The 25,455-nt window shown below is 38.2% G+C and overlaps 1 protein-coding gene across 1 annotated transcript in view; it reads left to right on the forward strand.

The window, feature by feature from the left end:
• KLHL14 (kelch-like family member 14) overlaps positions 1 to 25,455 on the forward strand; it is a 100,593-nt gene that overhangs the window by 21,396 nt on the left and 53,742 nt on the right. The window contains exon 3 of the mRNA XM_011943727.1: positions 9,909 to 10,030. Within this exon, the coding sequence (XP_011799117.1) occupies positions 9,909 to 10,030 (122 nt within the window). The remainder of the gene's footprint in view (positions 1 to 9,908; positions 10,031 to 25,455) is intronic.

Consider the following 25,455-nt stretch of genomic DNA (forward strand, 5'->3'; position numbering starts at 1 on the left):
GACCTCAAGTGATCTGCCCACCTTGGCCTCCCAAAGTGCTGGGATTACAGGCATGAGAAACTACGCTGGACTCTATTCCTTCTTTTATTCATCATATCTTCATTTATACACCAAGCATTTATTGAACACCTACTATGTAGTAAGTTCTTCTTGCTTTTAAGTATAGTGAGAATTTTTTTCAGTGAGCGTGTATTATCTTTATGATATGATCAAACAAATCTTAAAGTTACTTCCATCTTAGGAAAACTAAATAATAGGCACATGACTGACCATTCTCCAGTCACCATATCACCAGACTCCATGTCTGAGGAAGAAGGGGAGCCCAAAGTCAGACTCTGGGAAGTAAGGCATTTTCAGCCACACCTGAGAGCCAAGAAAAGTCGTGTGAGAAAACCCTGGAGATGTTTCCTGTGTGAAATGGAGGAAATAAAACCCATCCTGCAGCATTGGAAGAGCTGCTCAAGCCCCTTTTCCTCTAGTCTTTCATCTGTTAAATGGGGATAATGATACTTTGTGTTTACCTACCTCAGAGAGGCATTATCAGGTCTATTTAAAGGCTCTTCCGATGAAAGCTGCTGGGTAATTACCAAGAACAGCTATGATAAAGAAACCTAAATACAACAGCAAATCAGCTGGAACAAACTCTCAAGAGAGTTTACTTTGCTGGAAAATTTTAAGAGAAGGGTAGCATCTCTCCTTGGGGGGGGTTTGGGTACCATTCTGGCTGGAAGTTGAGGGAAGGCTAGCTGACTTTCAAAGCTTCCTTCTGGCCAGGCCAATTACTCGGAGTGGAGGGATCTACCTCTGTTCACTTCTTCCCCATGATCTGAGCAGTTTCTGTCTGAAATTCCCCTTTCACATTTCTCCAGATCTGGACCCACAAACTCTTTTATCCCTCAAATGAAATTCCAGGAAGACATATACCAATAGGAGAAAAAAAGAAAGGAAAGAAAGGTTATAATAAGTAATTGGGAATTCAATGGTTTTTATGAAGAGGACTGATGTAATTGATTATTAATGTTTGGCTTTGCAAAAATTCATTTGACAAAATATGTAGTGTAGATTAGATGGGGATAGGGGCCCAGAAAGCAGGGCTTCCACTTTACAACAGCTCAAGGGAGAACCAACACAGTTGAATCCAGCTGATGGCAGCTCAGCTGGAATGAAGAGAAAGATTTAAGAAATATTACAGCCTTAGAAACTATACAATATAGCAAGAAAATGGAAGAGTCAGAAATACCTTGAAATTTTGTGACTTGGATATCGTAAGATTTGGTGAATACCCAACAGAGGCAGCTGGCAGCGAAGAGAGTAAGTAGATTATATTTTATGAATGAGATCTGAGTCAATACCATTGTAGGAAGTCCAGTGGTTTTATATTCTTGTTAAACTTGCTTATGCAATCAACGTTCTGGCTATTTATATACAATGTAACATATGGTATCTGCAAGGCTTCTAAGCAATAAAAACTCCAAAATTCATCTCAAAGATGAATTTTCAAATGAGTACTTTGCAAAGTTAATAATTACACATAATAATAATAGCTATCATTTATCAATTTTGAACTATATAAATATTTTATTTCTATGTAACCCAGATTTCAGCTGGAGGCATAACAGATCTGGTAAAGAAATTGCTGTGAACCCCTATAATCCTATGGCCTGTGGAAAACCAAAACTATTTTTCTATGGTCTAAATGTTTGGGTCTGCCCCTTAAAAATTCATACCTTGAAACCCTAATCACCAATAAGATAGTATTTGGATATGGAACCTTTGGGAGGTAATTAGGTCATGAGGGTGGGGCCCTCATGATGGAATTAGTGGCTTTGTAAGAAGAGAGAGGAGAGCACACACATGTGCACTTTCTCTCTTGTTCCTCTCTTTCTCTCTCTCATTGCCCCCCTCACCATGTGAGGACATAAACGGAAAGTGAGCCCTCACTAGGAACAGAATCTGCCAGCACTCTGATCTTGCACTTTTCAGCCTCCAAAACTGTGAGAAATAATTTTCTGTTGTTCAAGCCACGCCGTCTATGGTATTTTTGTTACCGAAGCCTGAACTGACTCACACACCCATCCTCATGTCTGTAAGTCCCTGGAGCTTGTGTTTTCCTGGCCTTTTCTACCTCCCAAATCACTCCCATACATTGCTGCCGTAGCATCAGATGTGCAACTGCCCATTTACTACTTTTATGCAATACTAACCTATCAAGAGTTTGGTAAAGTCCACTGAAATTGGGAGAACATGGGAAAGAGTCAAAACTTCTTTCCATTTTCCACATCCCCTTCCTGCTGGATTATGTTGAAAGTATCAATATTTTCCCCCTTCAGTATGCAGAGACATTCATCTTTCAAGGTGTCAGCAGCATAAAGGGCCTTTCATTCGCTGGAGGGACTGGCTCTACAAGGTGGTTTTGGTTATAAGCAGAAGGCATTTATTTTCCTATTACATCTAGATGACTTTATTTAACCCTTACAACATTCTTGTAAGAGGATACCATTATTCTCACTTTACAGATGAAGTAACTGAGGCTGAGAGTCAATCCAAGGAGATAAACATAAGAAAAGGTAGAAGATTTAAATCCAGGTCTGATGACTCTTAACTTGCAATTAACTTGGCTTCCAAAAGATGGGATAATGATTATCTACTCTGGATCACTTTGCTGCTTCAAAACTGCTTCTTGTTGTTGTTGTCATCGTTTTTCTTTTTTCTTTTAAACTTTTTTTTTCAATCAAATCACCATGTTTCAAAAAATGGTCATACACTCCCAAAAACCCTATGCAGAGAATTAAAGTAAAAATTCCAATGATTTGGTATCATTTCAGGAAGAATGAGTTAGCATAATTAAAATAACAAAACAATTGAAGTACAACTCTTTATTATCTTTAAGTAATAAAACTGGGATGGAGACATAGGCCACCTGCTTGTCAAACCTGCAAATTACATAAAGGAACAGATAATACTGATGATAATGAGGATAAGGATGAGGAGGATAATGATGATGTCAATAACTATGAAGATGATGATGGTGGTAATGATAATTAGCATTTATTTAGCACTGTTTTAAATGCTTTACATATATTATGTCTTTTAATTCTGAAAATTAAAGATGCCTGTGCCTTAGGTCTTGTTAGTGTTATCCCTATTTTATAAATAAGGTTAAAGAGGGGCAAAGAGGCCAGGCCCAGTGGCTCACACCTGTAATCCTAGCACTTTGGGAGGCCGAGGCCAGGGGATCACTTGAGGTCAGGAGTCAGAGACTGCCTGGTCAACAAAGTAAAACGCTGTGCTGTCTCTACTTAAAAAAATAAATAAATAAAAGCCAGGTGTGGTGGTTCACGCCTGTAGTCTCAGCACTTTAGGAGGCCAAGGCGGGTGGATCACCAGGTCAGGAGATGGAGATGGTGAAACCCCGTCTCTACTAAATATACAAAAACTTAGCCAGGTGTGGTGGTGGTCACCTGGAGTCCCAGCCACTTGGGAGGCTGAGGCAGAAGAATGGCCTGAAACTGGGAGGCAGAGCTTGCAGTGAACCGAGATTGCGCAACTGCAATCCTCCCTGGGTGACAGAGCGAGACTCCATCTCAAATAAATAAATAAATACATACATACATAATGCAAAAATTAGCCAGAAATTGCTTGAACCCGGGAGGCAGAGGTTGCAGTGAGCTGAGATCATGCCACTGCACTCCAGGAGACTAGGCAACAGAGCAAGATTCCATCTCAAAAAAATAAAAATAAGAGGGGCAAAAAGGCCAGCCTAAGTTCACTTAGGACAGCTGAAACCAGGCATCTCATCTTAGCTAAGAGGTCTGCACCCTTAACAACTAGGCTACTTTGCCTCAAAGACTGTGATGGCTTCCATAGATGTCCCCACTAGGTTGGAATTAAGTACCACAATGAACAGGGAATTTACTTCTCTTGTTCCCATTATTATCTCCAATCCTTAGAACACTACCTGGAACATAGTAGGAACTCAATTAATTGCTAACTGTAAATGAATTGAAGCAAAGTGTCTAAATCAGTAGAGGACAAAAAATGTTAAACAATAGTCATGCATAGCTGTTCAAAATATCTTAATTAGAAGAAATATAGGATAGGAAAAACTTGGCTTGAAAACACTTGTTTTTGTTAAAAAAAAAAAAAAGATCGATATTGATAATCAGCTAGAAGCTGAACAGGGGCCCAACACTGCACTGTGACTGCTAAAAGACTACTGTGATTTTAGAAAGCCTTAAAAGAAAACTGGTATTTTAGTTTTCTTTAGTCCGTGGCCTGTTAGGAACTGGGCCGTACAGCAGGAGGTGAGTGGTGGGCGAGCGAGTGAAGCTTCACTTATATTTACAGCTGCTCCCTATCACTTGCATTACCACCTGAGCTCTGCCTCCTGTCAGATTAGTGGCAGCATCAGATTATCACATGAGTGCAAACCCTACTGTGAGCTGCACATGTGAGGGAACTAACTTGTGTGTTCCTTATGAGAATCTAATAGCTGATGATGTGTCACTGTCTCCCATCACCCCCAGATAGGAATGTCTAGTTGCAGGAAAACAACCTCAGGGCTCCCACTGATTCTACATTATGGTGAGTTGTATAATTATTTTATTATATATTACAATGTAATAATAGAAATATAACAATAGAAATAAAGTGCACAGTAAATGTACTGCATTTGAATCATCCTGAAACCATCCCCCTGGTCCATGGAAAAACTGTCTTCCATGAAACCGGACCCTGGTACCAAAAAGGTTGAGGACCACTGCTCTAGGAAACCTAGGTAGGTTTTTCAGCCCAGCATAAGAGGAAAAAAATATATCTAACACAACTGTCCAACAACTTTTAACAACAGAGTGTATTTGAAAATCTAAGATTCATTTCAAATTTCTAAATACATAAGAATAATTACTTATTTAAAAAACTATTAGAAGGATTTCTACATTATGTAGGGGACTAGACCAACTCAATGGCTCCAAGTCTGGCTGTGTGTTAGCATCAACTGGAAGGCTGTGAAACGGCATTGATTTTTTAAGACTCATCCTATTGAATCATAATCTCTGAGAGACGAGAAGTGAAAATCTATACCTAGAATCCAAAATTTCTAATGCCCTCAGTTGATCCTGGTAACTTGCTAGGGTCTGGGAATCACTGAACTAGATTGCCTCAAAGTTCTCTTCAAACTCTATGAATTAATGATTCTTAGAACATTGCAGAATATCTTCTTTCATAAATGAGAATTATTTGTTACCTGTAAAATGAATTTTGCCTAAATGTGCATTGGTGATTATAAAGTGCCAACATATCAGCTGATTTCTTAAATAGGTTAAACGTTTTTTTGCAATCTAGTTCATGAAAACTTTTCTCATGTATCATGGAAAGGAAAACTTTATCTGGCCTGTTTCCCAATTATTGAAGTTCCAAATCACTGAAATATAAATAAATGAGATTTTACAGTACTTAGAACACCAGTATGATGAAAAATTTGTTTACACCAGGAGGTGTAGGTCATCCTTCAATCATTCATCCCGGGAACCAAAGTATGTATGCACGCCAGCACTCACGCATACAGACGCACACACACGCCCAAATGTGACACATGGTAAATGTTGGGCAGTTACTGAGATGGAACAAAGGAGACCTTCAGATTCCATCGCCTTTGCAACCTTACATTTTTCTATGCAAGAATCAAGGAACTCAAATCAAAGACATTCAAATACTATCAACCACGATATACTCAACGTTTTGTTTACATTTCTATTATTCCTTGTCTTTCAATACATACTTTGGTCTGGGTTGGGCAAAATGGGTAAAATGAAGACTGAAAGGAGTATTTTAAAATAATAAAAGGTATGAAGAGAATATATTAATTTTGGCTAAATTGGTTCCCTATGTATAGAGCTTCTGAAAAGTATAATACGTTGCCATGAGAAGAAACTCTAGTGATTGCAATGAGGCTACATTTATAAATTTTGACTAATCTAAAATTAAACCTGTAAAGCTCTGCTGGAATTATTTTAAAAAGAATAATTAAAACCCCCTTCAGCACAGTTAGTTCGGCTTCTCTTCATTTTACTTTTCTAGTTCACAGGTATCTTTTTTTATGGTGTTTTCAAATTGAAGTTCACGCACATCAAATAAATAGTATGATAATCAGAAGTTCAGTATTCAATACGCATTCATTATTAACTGTCGTTATTGTCATTGTCACTATTATAACTGCACATTGTAAAAAGAATGGAAGCTTTTCCACAGGAATTATTCACGTGTATTGCTTTCTAGGAGTAATTGAATAGTTGACATTGCATTTTATATCAAAGTAAAATATGTGATGGTTATTCTCATTTGTATTATTCTTAAGCAATAAGAAATGTAAAGTACTCTCTATCAGGTTTCTTCATTTGGATTCAGAAATCTTCATAGTTTTCTGTAATGTCCAAATGTGTACTTTCTTATAACAGCTATGGGAACTTTCTCTCCTCTCTGTAAAATGGAGAGTTATATCTACCACGTTGAGCTGTTTTGAGAGTCAATGGAGAAAATAGTGAGAAAACCACTCAAATGTGTTTTGTTACTTGCTGTGTTATTTCCTCTTTATGATCCAACTTCTTACATGTTTTATCTTATTTTGGGTTTCGATTTGGTTCATCTTCACAAAGTAGAGCTTCAAGTTTTATTTAGAATTAAATAATATTGAGACTGGCTTGGAAAATTGAATAACACAAGATTTAGAGAAAAAATACTCTAAGTAAAATGTCATGACAAATTGAATGAATGATGATGTAAATATAACAATGCAAAAGATTTGGAAGGCATCTTGATTCACTAAGAAAGCCATACATAATGGCTTCAAAGTACTGCCCCTTTGTAGAAAACACACAGCCACTGAGGGTAAGTAGGATTTCCTTTTCCTCTATGTAATTCTTTATTACAGTCTCTGCAGAGGCCTGAGTAGCTTAGAAATTTACCTTAGTTATGTGGAATCTTTCTTTGCTGCTATGCTAGCTATCCCTTGAATCATGTCACTGTTGGCAGGGGTAGAGGGTGTTACCATTTGCCCACTGTTCACTGGCTTTTGTATTTGTAGTCAGTCCAGTTCTTAGAGGACAGATGGCAATGGCTGGCAATTTGGGCAGAGAGAACAAAGACATTAGATCCTCTCCTTAGCAGCAGAGATGGTCCATCTAAATCAGGGTGGAGAATCACCAGTGTAACTTGTCCAGAGAAGTTCCTCTTATCAATGAGTGAAATGACCTTACAAACATGTGTGAGTCATGCATTCATCTCCCTTTGCCATCCATTAAACACATTTTTTTTGAGATGGAGTTTTGTTCTTGTTGCCCAGGTTGGAGTGCAGTGGCATGATCTCGGCTCACTGCAACCTCTGCCTCCTGAGTTCAAGTGATTCTCCTGCCTCAGCCTCCCAAGTAGCTGGGATTACAAGCATGTGCCACCATACCCAGCTAATTTTTTTTTTTGACATGGAGTTTCGCTCTTTTTGTCCAGGCTGGAGAGCAATGACACAATCTCAGCCCACTGCAACCTCTGCCTTCTGGGTTCAAGAGATTCTCTTGTCTCAGCCTCCCAAGTAGCTGGGATTACAGGTGCCTACCACCACACCTGGCTAATTTTTTGTATTTTTAGTAGAGACGGGGTTTCACTATGTTGGTCAGGCTGGTCTCGAACTCCTGACCTCAGGTGATCCACCTGCTTTGGCCTCCCAAAGTGCTGGGATTACAGACATGAGCCACCATGCTGGGCCCCATTAAACACATGTTTTAAGCACTTAATTTACTTATATACTAAACCATATTTAATTATGTTGCTTTTGTCACAACCACCACTTCAGTGAGTTCTTTCCTCTGTGTCTATCCTGTTGATATTGATCTATCCCCAACTGCAGTCTGGTGGCATGTGGACAAGTGATGTTAGGACAGCCACAGAATCGTGACTTCCAGTTGAACAGGTCTGTCTACACATGGTCATTTGCAGCAACCTAAAAAGAGTATTTGTTTTCATCTTGACTTCTCTTACACACACAGAGCGGTTGATTATTTGGACTAAAGACTACAATAAGAAAAAAATATTCATATATCAGCTCTGTGGCCATGCATTTAGGAGATTATATAGCATGTGAATTATGCATGTATGCTTTGTAAATGAAAGAGAGGTACTGACTGCACTGATTTTTCTTAACCCCTCTTGCAAAAACACCCCAATCACTGAAATCCTCCAAGCACGGGGGCTCTTTGCTGTTGTATTCTATTTGCCAACTACTAGTCTATAAGGCATATGGATACAGTTCGAAGGTACTTCAAATTCAGAGTTTGGGTTTGTTTGTTTTCCTTTTGGCTCAACTATATCCAGAGAGTGGCAGAATTAACACTGCAAGCTGCCATCACATGACTCATTCCTCTGTAAGTACAAAGTACAGCTCCCTCTACCGATGAGTGTCTAACGTGGGCAATTCTCCAGAAGGTATTTTTCCCACTGAGGCATAATAATGCATTCAATGGCACCAGAGTTTCATCAAAGGAATTCTCTTGTTCCCTTCCTTCACAGGGAGATGTCATTAACTGTGTTAAGTTAACTCTCCGAATGTTAGGTTCTTAACCAACAAACAATGCTTCTCCACAAGGGCATACTTCGCCAAGCATTCTTGAATCAGAACCAGCTGAATATGTAATCATAGATTCAGAGCCACCCGGTGGCTTGTGATCATCACTAAGAGGAACCCTTTTGTATGTATCGACTTTTTTCCTTCAATCATTGTTGTTCCGTTTCTTCCACCACCACCTTGAGCCTTTCAGGTACATGAAAAGTTCAATTATATGTAAAGCGACTGTTAAATCAGCAGGCCCTTTGTGGGGGTCTGGGCCTCCTCGCCCTGCTTCAAGCACAAGTGTGTTCAATCCATTACTGTTCCTGAGGATTGTACATCCATCAGGTCGAGTGTGCCGGCCAGGGTGCATCTTACAGCTTTTACTGCATATGAGACATTGCAGGCCTTTCTCAGGAACTGCCAGGCGGACTGGGAATCACAGTCACGGTTAATAGCAGCGAATTGCCAGCTCTTGATGGGTGGGTAGTCACTCCTTTCAGTGGTTGCCCCCTGGGGGAGAAGGTAGAAAAACAGAGGGAGGGAATTAGAGTGACTTTGCACAGTTGAGCAGGTTCATGCCGCTGGATCAGTGGCAAGCATTGGCAGGGCTCCACTCTGGGGAGGCTCACAACAACATCGCAGTCTCATTTTTACCAATTGGTGCTGCTATATCGCCAGTGGTGCACAGGGGGAGAGCAGAGGGGAGGGTGAGCTGGGAGTGGGGGAAGGGGAAGAAGGCAGAAGTCTAAGCTAAATTAAACAAACAAAAAAATTCATGTTCAAACTGGTTAACCCACCCCAGTTAGCCCGGTGCTACTAATTGTACCAAACTGGTATTTGAAGTTCCCTGGGTGATTAAAGAGTTGGCTCACAAACTCCCGGCATAACCTTAATTTTTTCAAGGTTCTTTGAGTGGAGAATGGCTTATAATAATGATTTTGACTAATACGATTTTTGACATGCAACTTTAATGCTTAACCTTAGTACAACTCCAGAGCATTTCATGTGTACTCAGCTGTAAAGAGCGATGATTTAAAGGGATAATATAAGAAAAAGGTCGTTCTAGAATGAACCTCTAACAAATTGCATAAAGGGAGCTTATTATTCTATGAGTATGGGGATGTGCAGCTCTTCTGATCATTTTTCTGCTTGGTTCAAAAAAATTGTTGAGACATGAATGGGGGAAGAAACAGGAAAAAATGAAATAGATATCTGCAAGCAAGGAACATTCTTTGATGGTTATGATTTCGTTGCCACTAAAAAGACTCTACAATAATGTGGTTATTCATCTCCTCTTTTGTTTTGGGTGAAGAATTCGCTCTAACAAGAAAATGCTGTTATTGGTTGGAGGGCTGCCTCCTGGACCGGACCGGCTCCCCAGCAATTTGGTTCAGTATTACGACGATGAAAAGAAGACGTGGAAAATACTCACAAGTGAGTGTGTTATTTATTTATTCACTCACCTATTTATTTCAGGTTAGAGCTGTCTTGATGAATTTGAAAACATGGTTAATCAAATTAGACATTTTATTGATTTGTTCCCCTTTGGAGGTTTGTTTATGTATCACGGGGGATTTAGAGTAAAAGACTAAATTAACATTGCAGAGGTGGCCAATTTGGTAGTCGAGTAGGCCTAGCCTAAAATCACTGTACTGGTTTTTGTTTCTGTATGTGCTGCAATGGAGGGTGTGGGGGAGGAGCAAAGATCTTCCCCCCAAAATTCTTCTGTTCTTTTTGTTGTTGTTCATTGAAAAGCAAAAGGTTGGTTTGTGGCACTTACTAGTAAATTTTCTCACATCAAAATGGTTGTTTAGTTCCTTGTCTCTGTAACTAACATTCATTTTGCTTTTCAGGCATTTTTGCTCATTAATATTTAGTCTGTGGAACTGGGTCTTTAGAGAAACATCTTCTTATACTGCTGCATAGTTTGAATGGAGAGATATATTTGTGGCCTAGTCCAGCTGCAGGAAATTGTGCTTGCAAACTTCTACCCGGGATTCTTCTCCTCCCCTTCTTAAAGGGCAATTGTGTTTTACAGCAAACCTCTTGCCTTGGGCACTGAGATTTGGAACTTATTGTTATATTGGTTATGATTCCCAATCGGACTCACTCATGGAATCAAAAATTATCGTTTCTTGAGTGCAGCAGGCTGTGTGCACCAGTCCCCTCGTGGGCACAGTGGCTGCACTGGTCAATAAAACTAAATTTTAACTGTCAAAATTGCCTAGAGCTGTATAGATAAAATAATAAATGAGCAATTTTAATCCATAAATCAAAGCCATACATTTAAAACCAACAAAAGTGAATGCTAGATTTTCTTATTGCATGTGTCTTAAACAGTTATATAATTTATCATGTTTATTTTTCAAAAATCATTTCCTTTCCTCTTCCTGAAAGCCCTTTAAAATAATAGAAACTGGACAACAGTTTACCCATAAAAGCGGAAGAGAAACAGAGACATGTGTGGTGGTGCTTGAAATAATACATTTTGGAGCTGGCGTCGCCCAGCGAAACCTGCAGTAGCATTGTCCAGGAACTGCAACAAGAAAGCTCCCTGGACACCAATGCGCTACGGCTGTAGTAAAGAAGTAGTGGAATAGTAGCAGCGAGATTAAGGAGAAGAAAGAAAAAAAATAAGTTAGTGATGTCTTAAAATGATTTTTACTTCTCTTTTGGACAAAACTACCATTAACAGTGGTTTAAACATCTGAGTGAGTTGCCAAGCTGAATTTTAAACGTTCATCAGAAACAAAAGCTAAAGCAAAACCAAGGAATTTATTTTTTAATACTTGACCAATAGCGAGAGCCTGCATAGAAAGAAACATGGAGACTAGGAGGAGGAGAGAGAAAAGAGGAAGGACAAAAGATTCTCAAAGAGAGATGACAGAGCGATAATACACCCAACCAGTAAATGATACTCATTCATAAATCCATTTGTTTTCCCAAATACACCAAGCTAGGTCCAATTTGTTACTTGTTTGACATCCTTCAGTAAAGACAACAAGATTAATTAAAGCATTGTGAACAATACCTTAGAAAAGTCTTATGTGGATTTTAAACCTTGCTCAAAGATAGGCTGATTGTTAAACATTGTCCATACTGGAGCATTTTCGAGCATGAAAGGGGAATCTATTAATTATGCTAGGACAACAGGTATAGACTGGAACATGTGGTCACCTTACTTCAAGTTTTCACATTGCCTGAATTAACTCTTTGCTTGGAGGGATGTAGGAAGAAAACATGAACTTTGAATCAGACAGACATGGTTGCAAACCCAGATCTAGGACCTTGAGAAAATCATATAAATATTGGGAGTCATGGTTTCTTCATTTTGTGCAAGTCACTGTAGTATTTTTAAAATAAAAATGGTGCTTTTAAATCATCTAGCACATAGAATGCACTCAAAAAATTGCAGGTACTACTGCTATTATTGTAACATCACTATCAACATTAGCATAAGGACTGTACCTTTATACCTAGAGGCATCAGTGAATCACTGCAAGCTCTCCATGCAGACAAGTAACACAGCAACAGACATACCACTTCAACCCACTGCCCCGGAGTAGGGAGCATATTCTCCATAGTTTTCATATGTTAGATTTAATAATGTATAGACTAAGAAGTAAAGAGAAAAAGGTATCTGTTGACTCTATTTATTAGATTTGAAATTGAAGGAAATAAATTGTGTGTGTGTGTGTGTAAAGTTCTAATAATGGGAACATATTTAAAGATCTTGAACTCTTTTTCTATACTCAGACATACTTATGGCTTTGAAATAAATGTTTACTTAACAATGTTCATTTCACTGGGACTTGTATTTAAAAATATATAGTTTGTTACCTGCTAGGCTATGACTATATGGCCCCAAGTGAAGGCATATTTTTTACATTTGTTGAAGAAATGTAGACAGTTTACCTAGATAATTTATGCTTGCTTTTTTAAAATTAAGATACCTTATTCTGCAAAACTGAAAAAGGTAACTGACAGATTGCTATGCTTTGGGCCATGTAATAATAAATGAAGAAATCTTTCTCATCAGAATCCCAGATTCTTCCCAAATCTAATAAAACCTAAGGGTTTGGAGAACTTTCCACTTCCATTCTTTTGCCCCAGAAGAAATACTAAACTAATTTGTTAGGGAATTGAAGATGACAGTTAAAGGTAGGAGACAGTCCCCTGGTTTGGGGTCTACTCATTTATTGGATGACTTTCTCCATGCAAACTAACAAATTAACTAGCAGATACCTAAAACATGAGGGTGGCTGGAGTTTCTGAATCTCAGCATACTTTGCCCACTTACATTGAGCAAACATTTCTCAGTGTGCCACACAGACATGCTCCTCTTAGAAAGAGGCCAGCCCACAGGTAGGTGCACATATACTCACTCATGGGAACCGCCACTCCATTTACACACTTTATATCACAGAAGAATTAAGAGGAAGGCTAGTTTTCTTTAGATCTCATCCTGTTATGTTATTTCTATTTCGGAAATATGGTGTAAGGGGTACACTTAAGTAATAGTGAGTTGAATGGAGTGGAGGGGAATAGGAGTGAAAAAGTGGGTCTATGTAACACAAGGAAAACAACATTTAAATAGCCAGCCAATCAGCTGTTCCTTTCCCAAACAGTAAAGGAAACAATTATTCTCACCGAAAAGATTGTTTTGGTAACATGCTGGCACAGACTGCATGTTTATCTTCCTTTTTGGAAAAATCATTTCATATGTCATCATAAAAACTGGTTATAAAAAAAGCTTCTATCAGAAAAGTATGGAGAAATAACATGTAAAAATGATGCAACATCTTTTTGTAAATGTAAAGTGTTAAGTAATAACATTATAAGTTTGACATTGTTGTTCTCTCGCCTGTTAATAATAAAAGGGAAGTAGAGATGCACTTTTGTTCATCTTTATTTCTCAGCACTGCTTTTCTTGCATCTCTCACTCCTGCACGCAGTCTCCCGTTTCATCTTAACTTATTAGAAAGCAGTACAGGAGACATGAATACTAAAACGGCCAATGCAAAAATCATGCCTCTTGCACTTTGCAGGCCCTAAATCCTCTGTGCAAAGATTAAACAGAACAATTTCTGGGGCTACCGTGTACTTTGGATAACAGATTTCTTATATATCAAAGTTTTTATGAAGTCCACATGTGGAGACCCTTTTTATTTCTCCCCATAGGGTAGCATTGGAGAGCTCTCCATTCCATTTTTATTCCCTGTGAACCAATTTCTTTACTAATGGGCAAGGTATTTTCCAGGAACTGGCATCCTTTTTCCAACGTTTCAAATAAGAGATTCTATTTATTAGTTGTTTCTTTGTTGCCTTTTGTGACCAACAACAGAAAAAAAGGGACTTTAAAATACAGATTTATCCTTCCATGTACCAATGATGACTTCTTTTTAATAACATTAGAATGAAAATTATGGAGCTAAGTAGAAAGGCGTGTTCCTTCTCTTGATAACTCTAAGTTCTCTTTGTTAAACGTAGAGGAAATGCCTTTTGTTTCTCTCCCCTTCTGTTGATTTACAACTCTTTTCTCTTCTTTGTAGTGGAAGGATTTGGGAATTCTCTACTGTTCGGTAGTGAACAACCAAAGGAAACTGTTGGGTAATGGTTTCCTAGGTTGTCTCCTCTGGCCCACAAACAACATTTAACTTGATCCCATCCAAACAGGAGGGGTCCTGGGTCTGGTTGTTATTTATTTCTTCAAGACGAGTCACAAAGATCAGAAAACTCGTGGATTCTTCACACTTTTGAAAAAAATATGCTTTCTATAAATGGTGATGGAATAGTCATAAGCAAACAAAGCTTGTATAAGATATCGAACTTCAGTTCTAAACGATAAATATAGGTTTGATCATATTCAGTAGCCAAGCAATGCAGAATGGTTTAGTTGTTGCTTATTCAGGGAATAATTAATACACCTGCATGCTGATACATTCAAATGGACTTCTTTCCTTGGCCCTTCTGTTTCTTGATTTCAGTTCATTTCTCTTCCATAAGGATATAAAGGGAGGAAAGTAAAATTAGTCTAAACCTAATAATCATTTATCATTATTTGTTTTGAAGAAAATAAAATGTAAGTTAAATTAAGGGCTTTGTACCTGTGCATTTCCTTTATTCATATTATCTTTATTACCAAGAACTAAAACCCACAAACCATTTAATTTAATGTTATTTCTAGACAGGTAGGTAGAGTTCATAGTTAGTGCATTTCTCATTGCAGGAGAATTTCAGAAAACGACTCTGAAAATGCCTAGGAAGAATTTAGACTTATTTAGACTTATTTATAGACCTCATTCCTTTATGCAATAAGCAATTATTGAATACCCACTCTGTGTTGGATGGTAGGATAGAACATGCACAAGATAATCTCTCCTCTCAATAAACTAAGGAAGTAATTATAATACAGGGTGCTAAGAGATAGAGAAATTCTAGGGTGCGATGGGAACACGAAAAGGAGCCCCTGATGTAGACATGAGAGGTTAGGAAAGCTTTCCTAAAAGTAACCATCTGTAACTCTGAAAAAATGGGTAGGAAGTACCTAGGCAAAAGCTAGATGGGGAAGTATTTTAGTTAAGACCACCCAGGATTGAGAATGCCAAAAGGCAAGAGGGAGTATAGTGTCTTTTGGCAACTGAAATAAATTTGTGTATCTATAGGAAAGTCTGAAGTTGGACTAGTAAGTGATGGGGCTGCAGAATTAACCAAGAACCTTATCACATGGAGACTATTTCAAGGAATTATCAAGACAGATTCAATAATTAAGAATTGCAAGTAGGGATACCCCTCTAATTTTTGTTTTCAGTGTTACTGAAAACACAGTGATATAAATATTACATACAGTATCATAGCAGTTGTTCTCTCTTAGCTTGGAATTTTTTGTTTCAGTTCATGGAGCAATCGTTTCCATGGCTTTGGACAAAGAAGGAGAGACAATTGTGTTTGGACTTTTTAAATATGTTAGCATCTAATTTTACCTTCAATGAGCTCAATTCTAATTTGAGATACATGGCTGCACATTGCTATATATCTTGAATTATTTGCTACTGTGTATTCATGCACCAGTGCATTAGTGGATTTCTCATAGATTTTTAAGAAAATATGTGTGGTGGTCACTCCAAATACTGTATTTCAAGGAAGCTGGGTACCTAGAAAAACTGGTTGACCTTCTTTGGCCATCTCTCATTTATTTCTGGCTTACACTTCTCTTGAATATAGCAATTGTTTTTTCTACAGAGAACAGCATGTGTACAAATAATTCTGATACCTTCTTTAGACACAAGCTGTGGTATGTGCTACTGAATCCGAAATTAAGGAGGTATGAGTCACGTAGGCTGTTTAAATTTGCTGTGTGTCATTCCTGGGCAAATTATAGACTAAGTCTGGCAAACCATTGAATGTGAGTACTGAAAGATTAAATGATCTCCATGCCCAACCCTCTCATTTTACACACTCATTTCATTCATTTAACAAATATAATTGGTATCTCCTTTGTAACAGAGATTGTGCTAAGCACAGAGGATACCACGCCGAGCCAAAACAAGTATCACCATGTTAATAGTTTAGAGAGGGAAACCAGCATTAATAAATAATCCCAGGTAGCAATATATAATAAGAAAATGTGATAGTGCTCTGAGAGAAGGGTATAAAATCTATAAGATCTGGCAATGGAGAGTCCTGATCTAATCAAGGAGTCATGGAGAATATTACTAAAGAAATGGCATTTGCACTGACAACTATAGGATGAGAAGCAGTTAGGCAGTGTGCAGGTGAAGATGTGAGATAAGATTGCTCCAGGTTAGTTAACAGTAAAGGCAAAGATGCTGCAAAAAGTAGGTGCACGGCTGAACTCAAAGAGTGAGGGGGAGACAGATAGGAGATGTAGCTAAAGACACCAGCAGAGACCAGGTCGTACAGGAACTTCAGTGGCGGGCTCACAATTTTTTCATTTTGGCTTTTACTTTAAGTTATGCAAAGAGAGGAGGTGCTGTATACCTAGAGTCACACAGTGATTTAGTGGAAGGGTAAGGAACAGAACACTGGTATCTGTGTTTCCATCAAACTATGCTGCTCCAGATCCCACACCAATTCATCTCACCAAAAAGTGCCATTAGTAAAAAAGTCCAAACAGATGAATGGAATTTAATCTGTGCTCACCCATTTCACCCATGAAAATCTAAATGGATCCAATGTATTTGATGTAGTACCATGTTCATAGAATAGAGTAGAATAGGCTAAGTGAAATAACAACCTTACTCTTAGAGGTCAATAATATAATCTTGGTTTATGGACTAAACTGTAAATTATGATGTTTAAGTGACAAAATTTGCATTTAAGATTATGGACAGACCACAATTCAATGCAACTTCTTGACATTTTAACTGTGTCTTGGAAGCAACATAGTGTCAAAAATGAAACAGCATGTGCGCGCACACACACACACACACACACAAACATCTTTAGAGACAGATAGACCTGAATTGAAATACACACAAGATATGTGTTGACTCTGTGACTTTGGGAAACTGCTTACTCTCTGATCTTTTAATCTCATCTGCAAATTAAGGATAATTGTACTCACCTCACAGGGTTATTGTGAGAATTAAATCAGACAATACAAATAAATGTCCAGGCTCAAGATCTGGAATTGAGTTGTTCTTCAATACATTTTTATTGTATTTTTGCTAACTTTGCATTATTTTTTAACAAACTAAAGAAAACCAAAATATTGAATCTTATCTTCTGCTCATCTAAAGTTTGAGAAAGAAGACACAGTTTGATTCAGAATGAAATCTCTATGTCTAGCATGAAGTTTGTGTGTATGAGTCAGGATGGGCTAGATTATGCTGCAGTAATAAACAACTCCAAAAGTCCCAGGAGCTTAAACTGACAAAAGAAAATGATTTCTTGCTTATTCTACATGTCCAACACAGGTCAATAGAGAGCATCTGCTCTGCAGAGTCATTCAGGGATCCAGGCATATGGGGGCTCCATCTTGACATTCATTTCCACCATGGATGCAGCAGGGAGAAGAAAGAGCTGCAGGGGCTTGCACTGGTGATTAAAAGTGACATATATTATTTCTTCTCAGTCACAGGACTACACCCCATTTCAGGGAAGCAGGAAAATGCAAGCTTATCAGGGTTCAGAAGGAGGAAAACCAGAGAATTTTCAAACAACGCAATGTGATTATCATAATTATACTACTAGACATCAAATATTCAGTGTACTCTTCTGCTGTGCTCAAAGCACTCTCGCCTCTCCTCCAAGGGGAGATTACTCCAAATCATCAAGCTCATTGTGGAGGATCTCTGGGTGAGAAGAATAGTCATCCTAACATCAAGCTGATTTGAGACTCCTTTTGACCCGGAATGAATAAACTAAAGAGACTAATTATCTAGTCCCTCACACATGATGCACCATGATGGAATAGGGACAGGATTACCCCAGTCAACATGTTCATTTGGAAAGACCGCAGCCATTTGGCAACTCTACCAAATAGACATTTTGAAGGGCACCTGTCCAAGAGGTGGGTTGTGTACCTTGATTAGGGTCCCGCCCAATTCTGTTCATTATTTTTTGATGTTCTCCCATGGTCCCTGCTTCTCCCCATGGGAGATCCTTCTTTTCCCGTTATCTTCATTGGCCATGTCTGAAGTGACCCTGATGAATATGCTCTTCCTGGGAATGGAAGAATTTGCTAAGTACATTCCATGTCTGTAAACACTTAGAGGACCATAGTGGTTTTAGGCATCAAATTGTCAACAGCTTCTTTTACTCAAGGCTGGCGGTTCTTTTGGCAATTAACTCTCAAGAAAACTTAGCTGTTTTCTTATGTCTCCAGCTACTCCAAGGTCGGTGACCATGCTACATTTCTTTTCTGGTAAACTTCTCAGATTGCTTTTTCCTTTGTTTTCCTGTGCCCTTCTCTCTCTCTCTCTCTCTCTCTCTTTCTCTTTCTCTGTCTCTCTCTCACACACACACCACCACCATCTAATACTCTTTATATTTCTGTATCTGTAAGACTTTAGTGGGAGAGTTTCCTTTTAACTCTTTTCTCTGAATTTTTAGAATTTACTGGTGGTTGTCTCACCCTTAATTGAAACTTTCTTCTAAGATATCCCAACTCAGTGAAAGTCACACCTTTAATTTTTTCTCTCTCACTAAGCTGAGTTTTAACTTACCTTACCCAATGAAATTGAAAAACATCCATCTTCCAAGGCTACACACCCTAGATTTCTGGACTCTGTTTCCTTTCAATACTGCTCATAAATGGGCCAGCTTTTTCTGAGATCATCTCTTTTTTTGTAAATCTTGCCAAGTCCATCCAACAGCAACCAACACATACAATCAACATTCTGTTTTCAACCTCTTCCCTTGGAAGTAGAAGTTCATTAAATAACTGATTAGCCTTCCAAGTAAGAGCAAATAACAGTTGTACCCAGTGATGCTTCTCACCGTGATATCCGTTTCTATCTTTCCACTCTTCCATCTCAGTTTCCTTATCAGCCACTGGACCTTCCTTTTAACAGCACCTGTATCAGTCAGGTTAGGCGGTGACAGCAATCTCCAAATCTTAGTGGTTTATGTAAGTAAATAGTTATTTCTTTTCATGTCACATGTCTATTGCAGGTTAACTGGGAGCCTGTTCCACATCTTCTCATTCTAGTCCTCAGGTTGATAGGCTCCACTATTTGACATATGACCATTTTCATGGCAGAGAAGAGGAACTGTCACACTGACTCTTGAAATTTCTTCCCTGAATAACATGGTGTATCAGCAAAAACAAATTGCTCAGCCACATCTAATTTCAAAGTAGCTGGAAAAGTGCAATCCTTCCAAGGTCTCAGAAGGTGGATAATCAAAATATTTACCAGCCCCTAATGTTTATAACAATGCACTCTTATGTTCCCAAATATGTGTTTCACTCTTCTTGTCACATGCAAAATATTCTCACTTCTCCTGTGAGGGGAAGTTATTAGTCAGAATACAATTGTTCCGTGTATCTTTCTATCACTTTCTACATAGTTTATTGTCAGGAATGATATTCATTACCAGGATGTAAAACCATTTCTTCTTTCTTTTTATTTTTTTGAAATGGAGTCTTGCTCTCTCTCTCAGGCAGGAATGCAGTGGCATAATCTCAACTCACTGCAACCTCCACCTCCCGGGTTCAAGCAATTCTCCTGCCTCAGCCTCCCCAGTAGCTAGGACTATAGGCGTGTGCCACCACACCCAGCTAATTTTTGTATTTTTAGTGGAGACGGGGTTTTGCCATGTTGGCCAAGCTGGTCTTGAACTCCTGACCTCAGGTGATCCACCCGCCTCAGCCTCCCAAAGTGCTGGGATTACAGGTGTGAGCCACCACACCCAGCCAAAACCATTTCTATTAAAAGAAAGTTTAGAAAAACATTGAATATTATTATGATGCATTTTGAGTTAATTTTTTAAAGTTTTATTTCCCTCAGATAGTTTTAATATGTCTGAGTTTATACAGTTGTCATTGTTTCTAGTATTTATTGTATGTAAACTATTATACATCTAAAATATAGTTATGAAAATATGTATATATATAAATTATTTATATAGATATATACACATAGATCTCATAGAACAGGATGGTTTTCAACATTTAGAGAGACCTCATTAAAAAAAACAGCTGAAATGACTTTCTTTTTTTTTCAATTTATATTTTAGGTTTGGGGGTACATGTGAAGGTTTGTTACATATAAACACATGTCACGGTACATATTATTACGTCACTCAGGTATTAAGCTCAGTACCCAATAGCTATCTTTTCTGCTCCTCTCCCTCCTCTCACCCTCCCCCTCAAGTAGACCCCGGTGTCTGTTGTTTCCTTCCTTGTGTTCATAAGTTTTTATCATTTAGTTCCCACTTATAAGAGAGAACACGCAGCATTTGGTTTTCTGCTCCTGCATTAGTTTGCTAAGGACAATAGCCCAAAATGACTTTCAACATGACAACAACAACAAAACAAATAGAAAGATAATTTTGGCCAGCAATTATTATGTGTACATGTCCCCATCAAAATAAAGATGTAATGAAGGCAAAGTACAAATAAGTCAACTGTTTCTTTTCAAATCCATGAGATGACTCTATGGTGACATCATTAACTAAACCTGCATTTTAGGAATAGCCAGCCACTTGGAATTTTTGGTTTTGTGGATCATACATAAATTGACTCCATTGCTGGGGAGTGTGTGATTACTCTACAAGCAAACCTTTCTATTCATTAAGTGATTCCGATGGAGCAAAGAGCTGTGCTGATACCTTAAGGACCTGGGCACATTTCGCTGGGTTAAGGAAGGTTTTGTGAAAGGGGAGTGCTGAGCAGACACTTTCATACCTCTGTGTCTGGTTGTCAAGGCAGATGACCGCTCTTCACAGCGTGTTCTAATTATTAATCCTACCAACCTGCCTTGTTTGGTCATTAAGTCTTAATTTATTTTTTAAAACATTGAGATTGAATTCTAGTTATTTAGCTAGAACAATAATCTTTGTGAGTTTCAAAGACCAAAATGTTCCCACATTTTTATGTTGAGAACCGCAAAGCACTTTCAGAAAACCCTACTGCTAAGGCAATGATGTATCACTTTCACTTTCATTATATGTTTTTAATCAGAGCGTGACTTCACACTAGACAAAGCGATGCTTTATGCATGGTCTCACTTGTTTTTGCTAAAATCTTTTGACATGATTAATTTTACTTTAATGCTTTTGTCTTGTTGTAATGGTAAGGATGATGGGTATAAACCAGACAAAAATACATGCTTTTCTATTATAATGCCTCTGAGCATTAAAAATATCTTATATGAAAGGGGAAAAAATCACAGGAGACTGGTCTGACTAGAATTAAATTTCTTGCTACCTGAACACAGAGTACATGAGATTTTTGTTTTAATGGCTCAGTCATTGTTTTTAGTTTTATTTTTGGTATTTTCATAGCAATTTATTCATCTGTATGATTAGATCTGAAGAGGAGGAGAGAGATCGTAGCTCACGGATTTCTTGATCTCATTTGTTGCTTTGCAGCATTTACCTCTTTCACAGTGTTAAGGGATCAAAACATTAACCAATTCTCTACGAGGTGTATCTCCAGCAGATCAAGGGGAAGCAGGCTATACTTCTCTACGCTGATCTCTGTCATTAGATATAAGCCAGTTTCTGGCTATACTGATTTTCAGTCTAAAAGAATTGAATATAGTAAATACCCTTTGTTCAAACTACAAAAAAGCAGTGATGTACGTGACTTTAAGATGAAAACAAGTGAGACCTGCCTCGTGTGCAGCTGTTGAAGTGTCAATTCTACCATATTCTCTCTTCCTTTTTCCTTAACGAATTATGGAGTTGCTTGTCTGTATTACAAGAGCATCTAAGTGTAGTGAGTTGAACTGTGTCCCCATGAAAAGAGATAAGTCCTTACTCCCAGTACCTGTGAATGTAACCTTATTTAGACATAGCTTTTTTACAGACAAAATCAAGTCAAGATGAATCCTATTGGATTAGGTTGGGTCCTAAAACCAATGATATTATGACAATGACATATTTCCATTTTCCACCCAACCTGTCTGCTTACTGTCCTTGTCTCCTAAACAAATCCTATTACAATGTAAATATCATCTAGCGCAGGCCAATAGCACTTTACACAGCGATGGAAATGTCCTGTATCTTTGCAGTCTAACATGGAAGTCACTAGCCCCATGTGACTATTGTATGTATTAAATATGACTAGTATAACTGAGAAACTCAATTTCTAATTTTATTTTTTGTAATGAATTTAAATTTAAGTAACCCCCTGTGGCAAGTGGCTTCTGTATGAACAGCACAGCTCTAGGTAGTAGAGAGTTCACATTCCCACAGAGGCACTGCCTGCCATCCTCACCCTGCCCATCTCCCTACAGGCAAGGAAACAAATAGGTGACCCCCACGAAATAAGGAAAGTCAAAGAACACCCAGCGAACCACGTGTGAGCCTCGTTCTAGGTACTGAGATTGATCTTTCGGCTTCTCATTTTCTCCTTCCACAAACCCCAACTTCTAGGTTACCTGTAGGATTCGTTTTCCAGGGCTGCCATAACAAAGGACCACATATTGGGTGGCTTAAAACAATGGAAATTCATCCTCTCACTGTTCTGCAAAGCAGCTGAAATGAAGGTGTCAGTAGGGCCGTGCTTTCTCCAAAGACTTTAGGGGAGAAGACTTGATCTTCCTCTTTCCTAACTTCTGGTGACTTCCAGTCCTCCTTGGTATTTCTTGATGACAGCTTCATCACTTCAATCTCTGTCTCTTTCTTCACATGGGCTTCTTCCCCGTGTCACTCCTCTGTATCTCTGTGTCTAAATCTTCCTCTCCTTTCTCTTATAAAGACTTTAGTGCTTTTGTTTCGTTGTAATGGTGAGGATGATGGGCAAAAATGCATCCTTTTTTTTTTTTTTTGACCAGGCAAAAATACATCCTTACCATTACAACAAGACAAAAGCATTGGTGTTAGGGCCTACCCTAATCCAGTATGACCTCATCTTAATGATTTTATCAGTAAAGACTCTTTCCAAATAATATCATGTTCGCAGGTACTGGGAGTAAGGACTTGACATAACTTTTCATGGAGACACAATTCAACTCATTACACCTAGAGAATGACGCACATAAGAAAAAGGTATAACAAAATTCTAAGCACTTCACTTGCATTTGTTAATTTAATTCAGACATCAGCCCTCTACCATGGTAGGCACTATTATTTTTCTACTTAAGATGCAGAAATAGAGGCACAGAGACATTAAGCAATTTGCTCAAGGTCACACAGATGGTAAATGGTAGAGCCAAAATGTGTACCCAAATAAAGCTTCAGAGCCTGCAGTCTTTGCTATTTCTCATTACTGTAGTTAACAACAGAGTGCATGTTGTAAAAAGAGTCAAAGGTGAAGCAAGACGAACAGGCTACTTCAGCATTTTATGCAGAATAAAATTGAACATCCTCTGCACAAATAGAATATACCAATATCCTAAATATACATGTATATCTGTTGAATCTTCTACTATCCTCTTCGTTATTAATTAAAAATTGAAGAAAGAATATAATATTATTTTCTAGATGAAAATTATTTTAGAATGAGGCGATCACTTCCAGGGGAGTTGCAACTTCCACCGTTGCTTTCTGTGTATACTTCCTCACTTGCAAAAATCACAATGGTAAGGTCTGTGTGCCAAGATGTAACTTTCTAAAGAGAGAAAAACTGTATTTGTGCTCTTGGTTCTCTGAGGACTAACAACATGGGGGTACTCCTCTGTCTAGTACATATTGGTAAATCTCAGATCTTTGTTTTGTGTTCATTCATAAATTTGTTTGAAGGTTTTCATTACCATAATCATTAACTTCATCAAATATCAGTAGCTGCTCTTGTGTGTACATAAACATTTCATGGGATTAAATTACTTCTTCCACTTTAAGCTTTCAGTTTAAAAAATGATAAAGCATCCTTTTTATGTCCTTATTCTTTTTTTTTTTGATTTTTTTTTTTTATTATACTTTAAGTTCTAGGGTACATGTGCATAACGTGCAGGTTTGTTACATATGTATACTTGTGCCATGTTGGTGTGCTGCACCCATCAACTCGTCAGCACCCATCAAATTCATCATTTATATCAGGTATAACTCCCCAATGCAATCCTTCCCCCCTCCCCCCTCCCCATGATAGGCCCCAGTGTCCAAATCATTTCTCCCACCTCAACAATAATGAAAGGACGTACATGGACATAAAAGAAGGGGATGTGTAGTGGTTATTTGTTTTCAATCTATCATTACAATTTGCAAAGATTCAATATGCTATATCGTGTTTGTCACAAATACATGTAAATAAGTTTCTAGATATAATTCCAAAGATAATCCAGGATGGTTCTCACAATTTATATGTATCTTTAGTGCCCAGTTCATCTGCTAATCTCAGCACTGGGGCTTCATCTTCTATGTCTTGCTCCATCTGAGGTCAGCCCTAAACTGAAAAGCCTGAATAGATACGGATACGATGTAAAACCAGGAGGCGGGCACTACTGAGTACTTTTGCTAGACAGGATAACCTTTCTTGGCCATTGGAAAATTGTTAAGTTCCCCATACTTTGTTTAAAAAAGACCAGAATTATAAAATACGTACCTTTTTCAGAAGCAGCTTTTGTTCCTTTTACCAAATAAAATTTAGTCATTCACAAATATGGTAGCCAACACCTGATTCTATTGTAGGCTGCATAAAGCCAAGGATGGGAATTCACTCCCCTTTATAGCTCAGCTGCCTTCTCATATAGGGAAATTCTTTCTCCAAGCCACAGGCTGCACCCCAACCAGCTTGCCCCTTATAAGCATATGTGACTGTGGATAACGGAAATCCATTGAAAGAGAAGATGGAACAATGCAAATCCAGGAACACTACTGGAAGATAACAGGACGTTTATTCTGCTGAAAGTGGGTTAGTAGCATTATCCTCATGCATGATGCTTCTTTAAGCAGAACTGATGAGGATGAACAGAGCACATGCTAGACCCTTCTGAGGCCTTCTCAGTTGCACTTATCGCAGTGTGTAATATGTCCCTTGAAAGAATGCAGAAGCATGAATATACACATATTTCCCAGAATAAATAATTCCTGTGCCGATTTTCTCTTTTGAGAAAAATATGTTTTTATTTTATTTTATTTTATTTTACTTATTTATTTATTTTGATACAGAGTCTTGCTCTGTCACCCAGGCTGGAGTGCAGTGGCACGACCTTGGCTCACTGCAATCTCCGCCTCCCAGGTTCAATTGATTCTCCTACCTCAGCTTCCCAAGTAGGTGGGATTACAGG

This window comes from Colobus angolensis, unplaced genomic scaffold, assembly GCF_000951035.1.
Source record: "Colobus angolensis palliatus isolate OR3802 unplaced genomic scaffold, Cang.pa_1.0 Scaffold220, whole genome shotgun sequence".
In the NCBI taxonomy this organism is placed as follows: Eukaryota; Metazoa; Chordata; class Mammalia; order Primates; family Cercopithecidae; genus Colobus; species Colobus angolensis.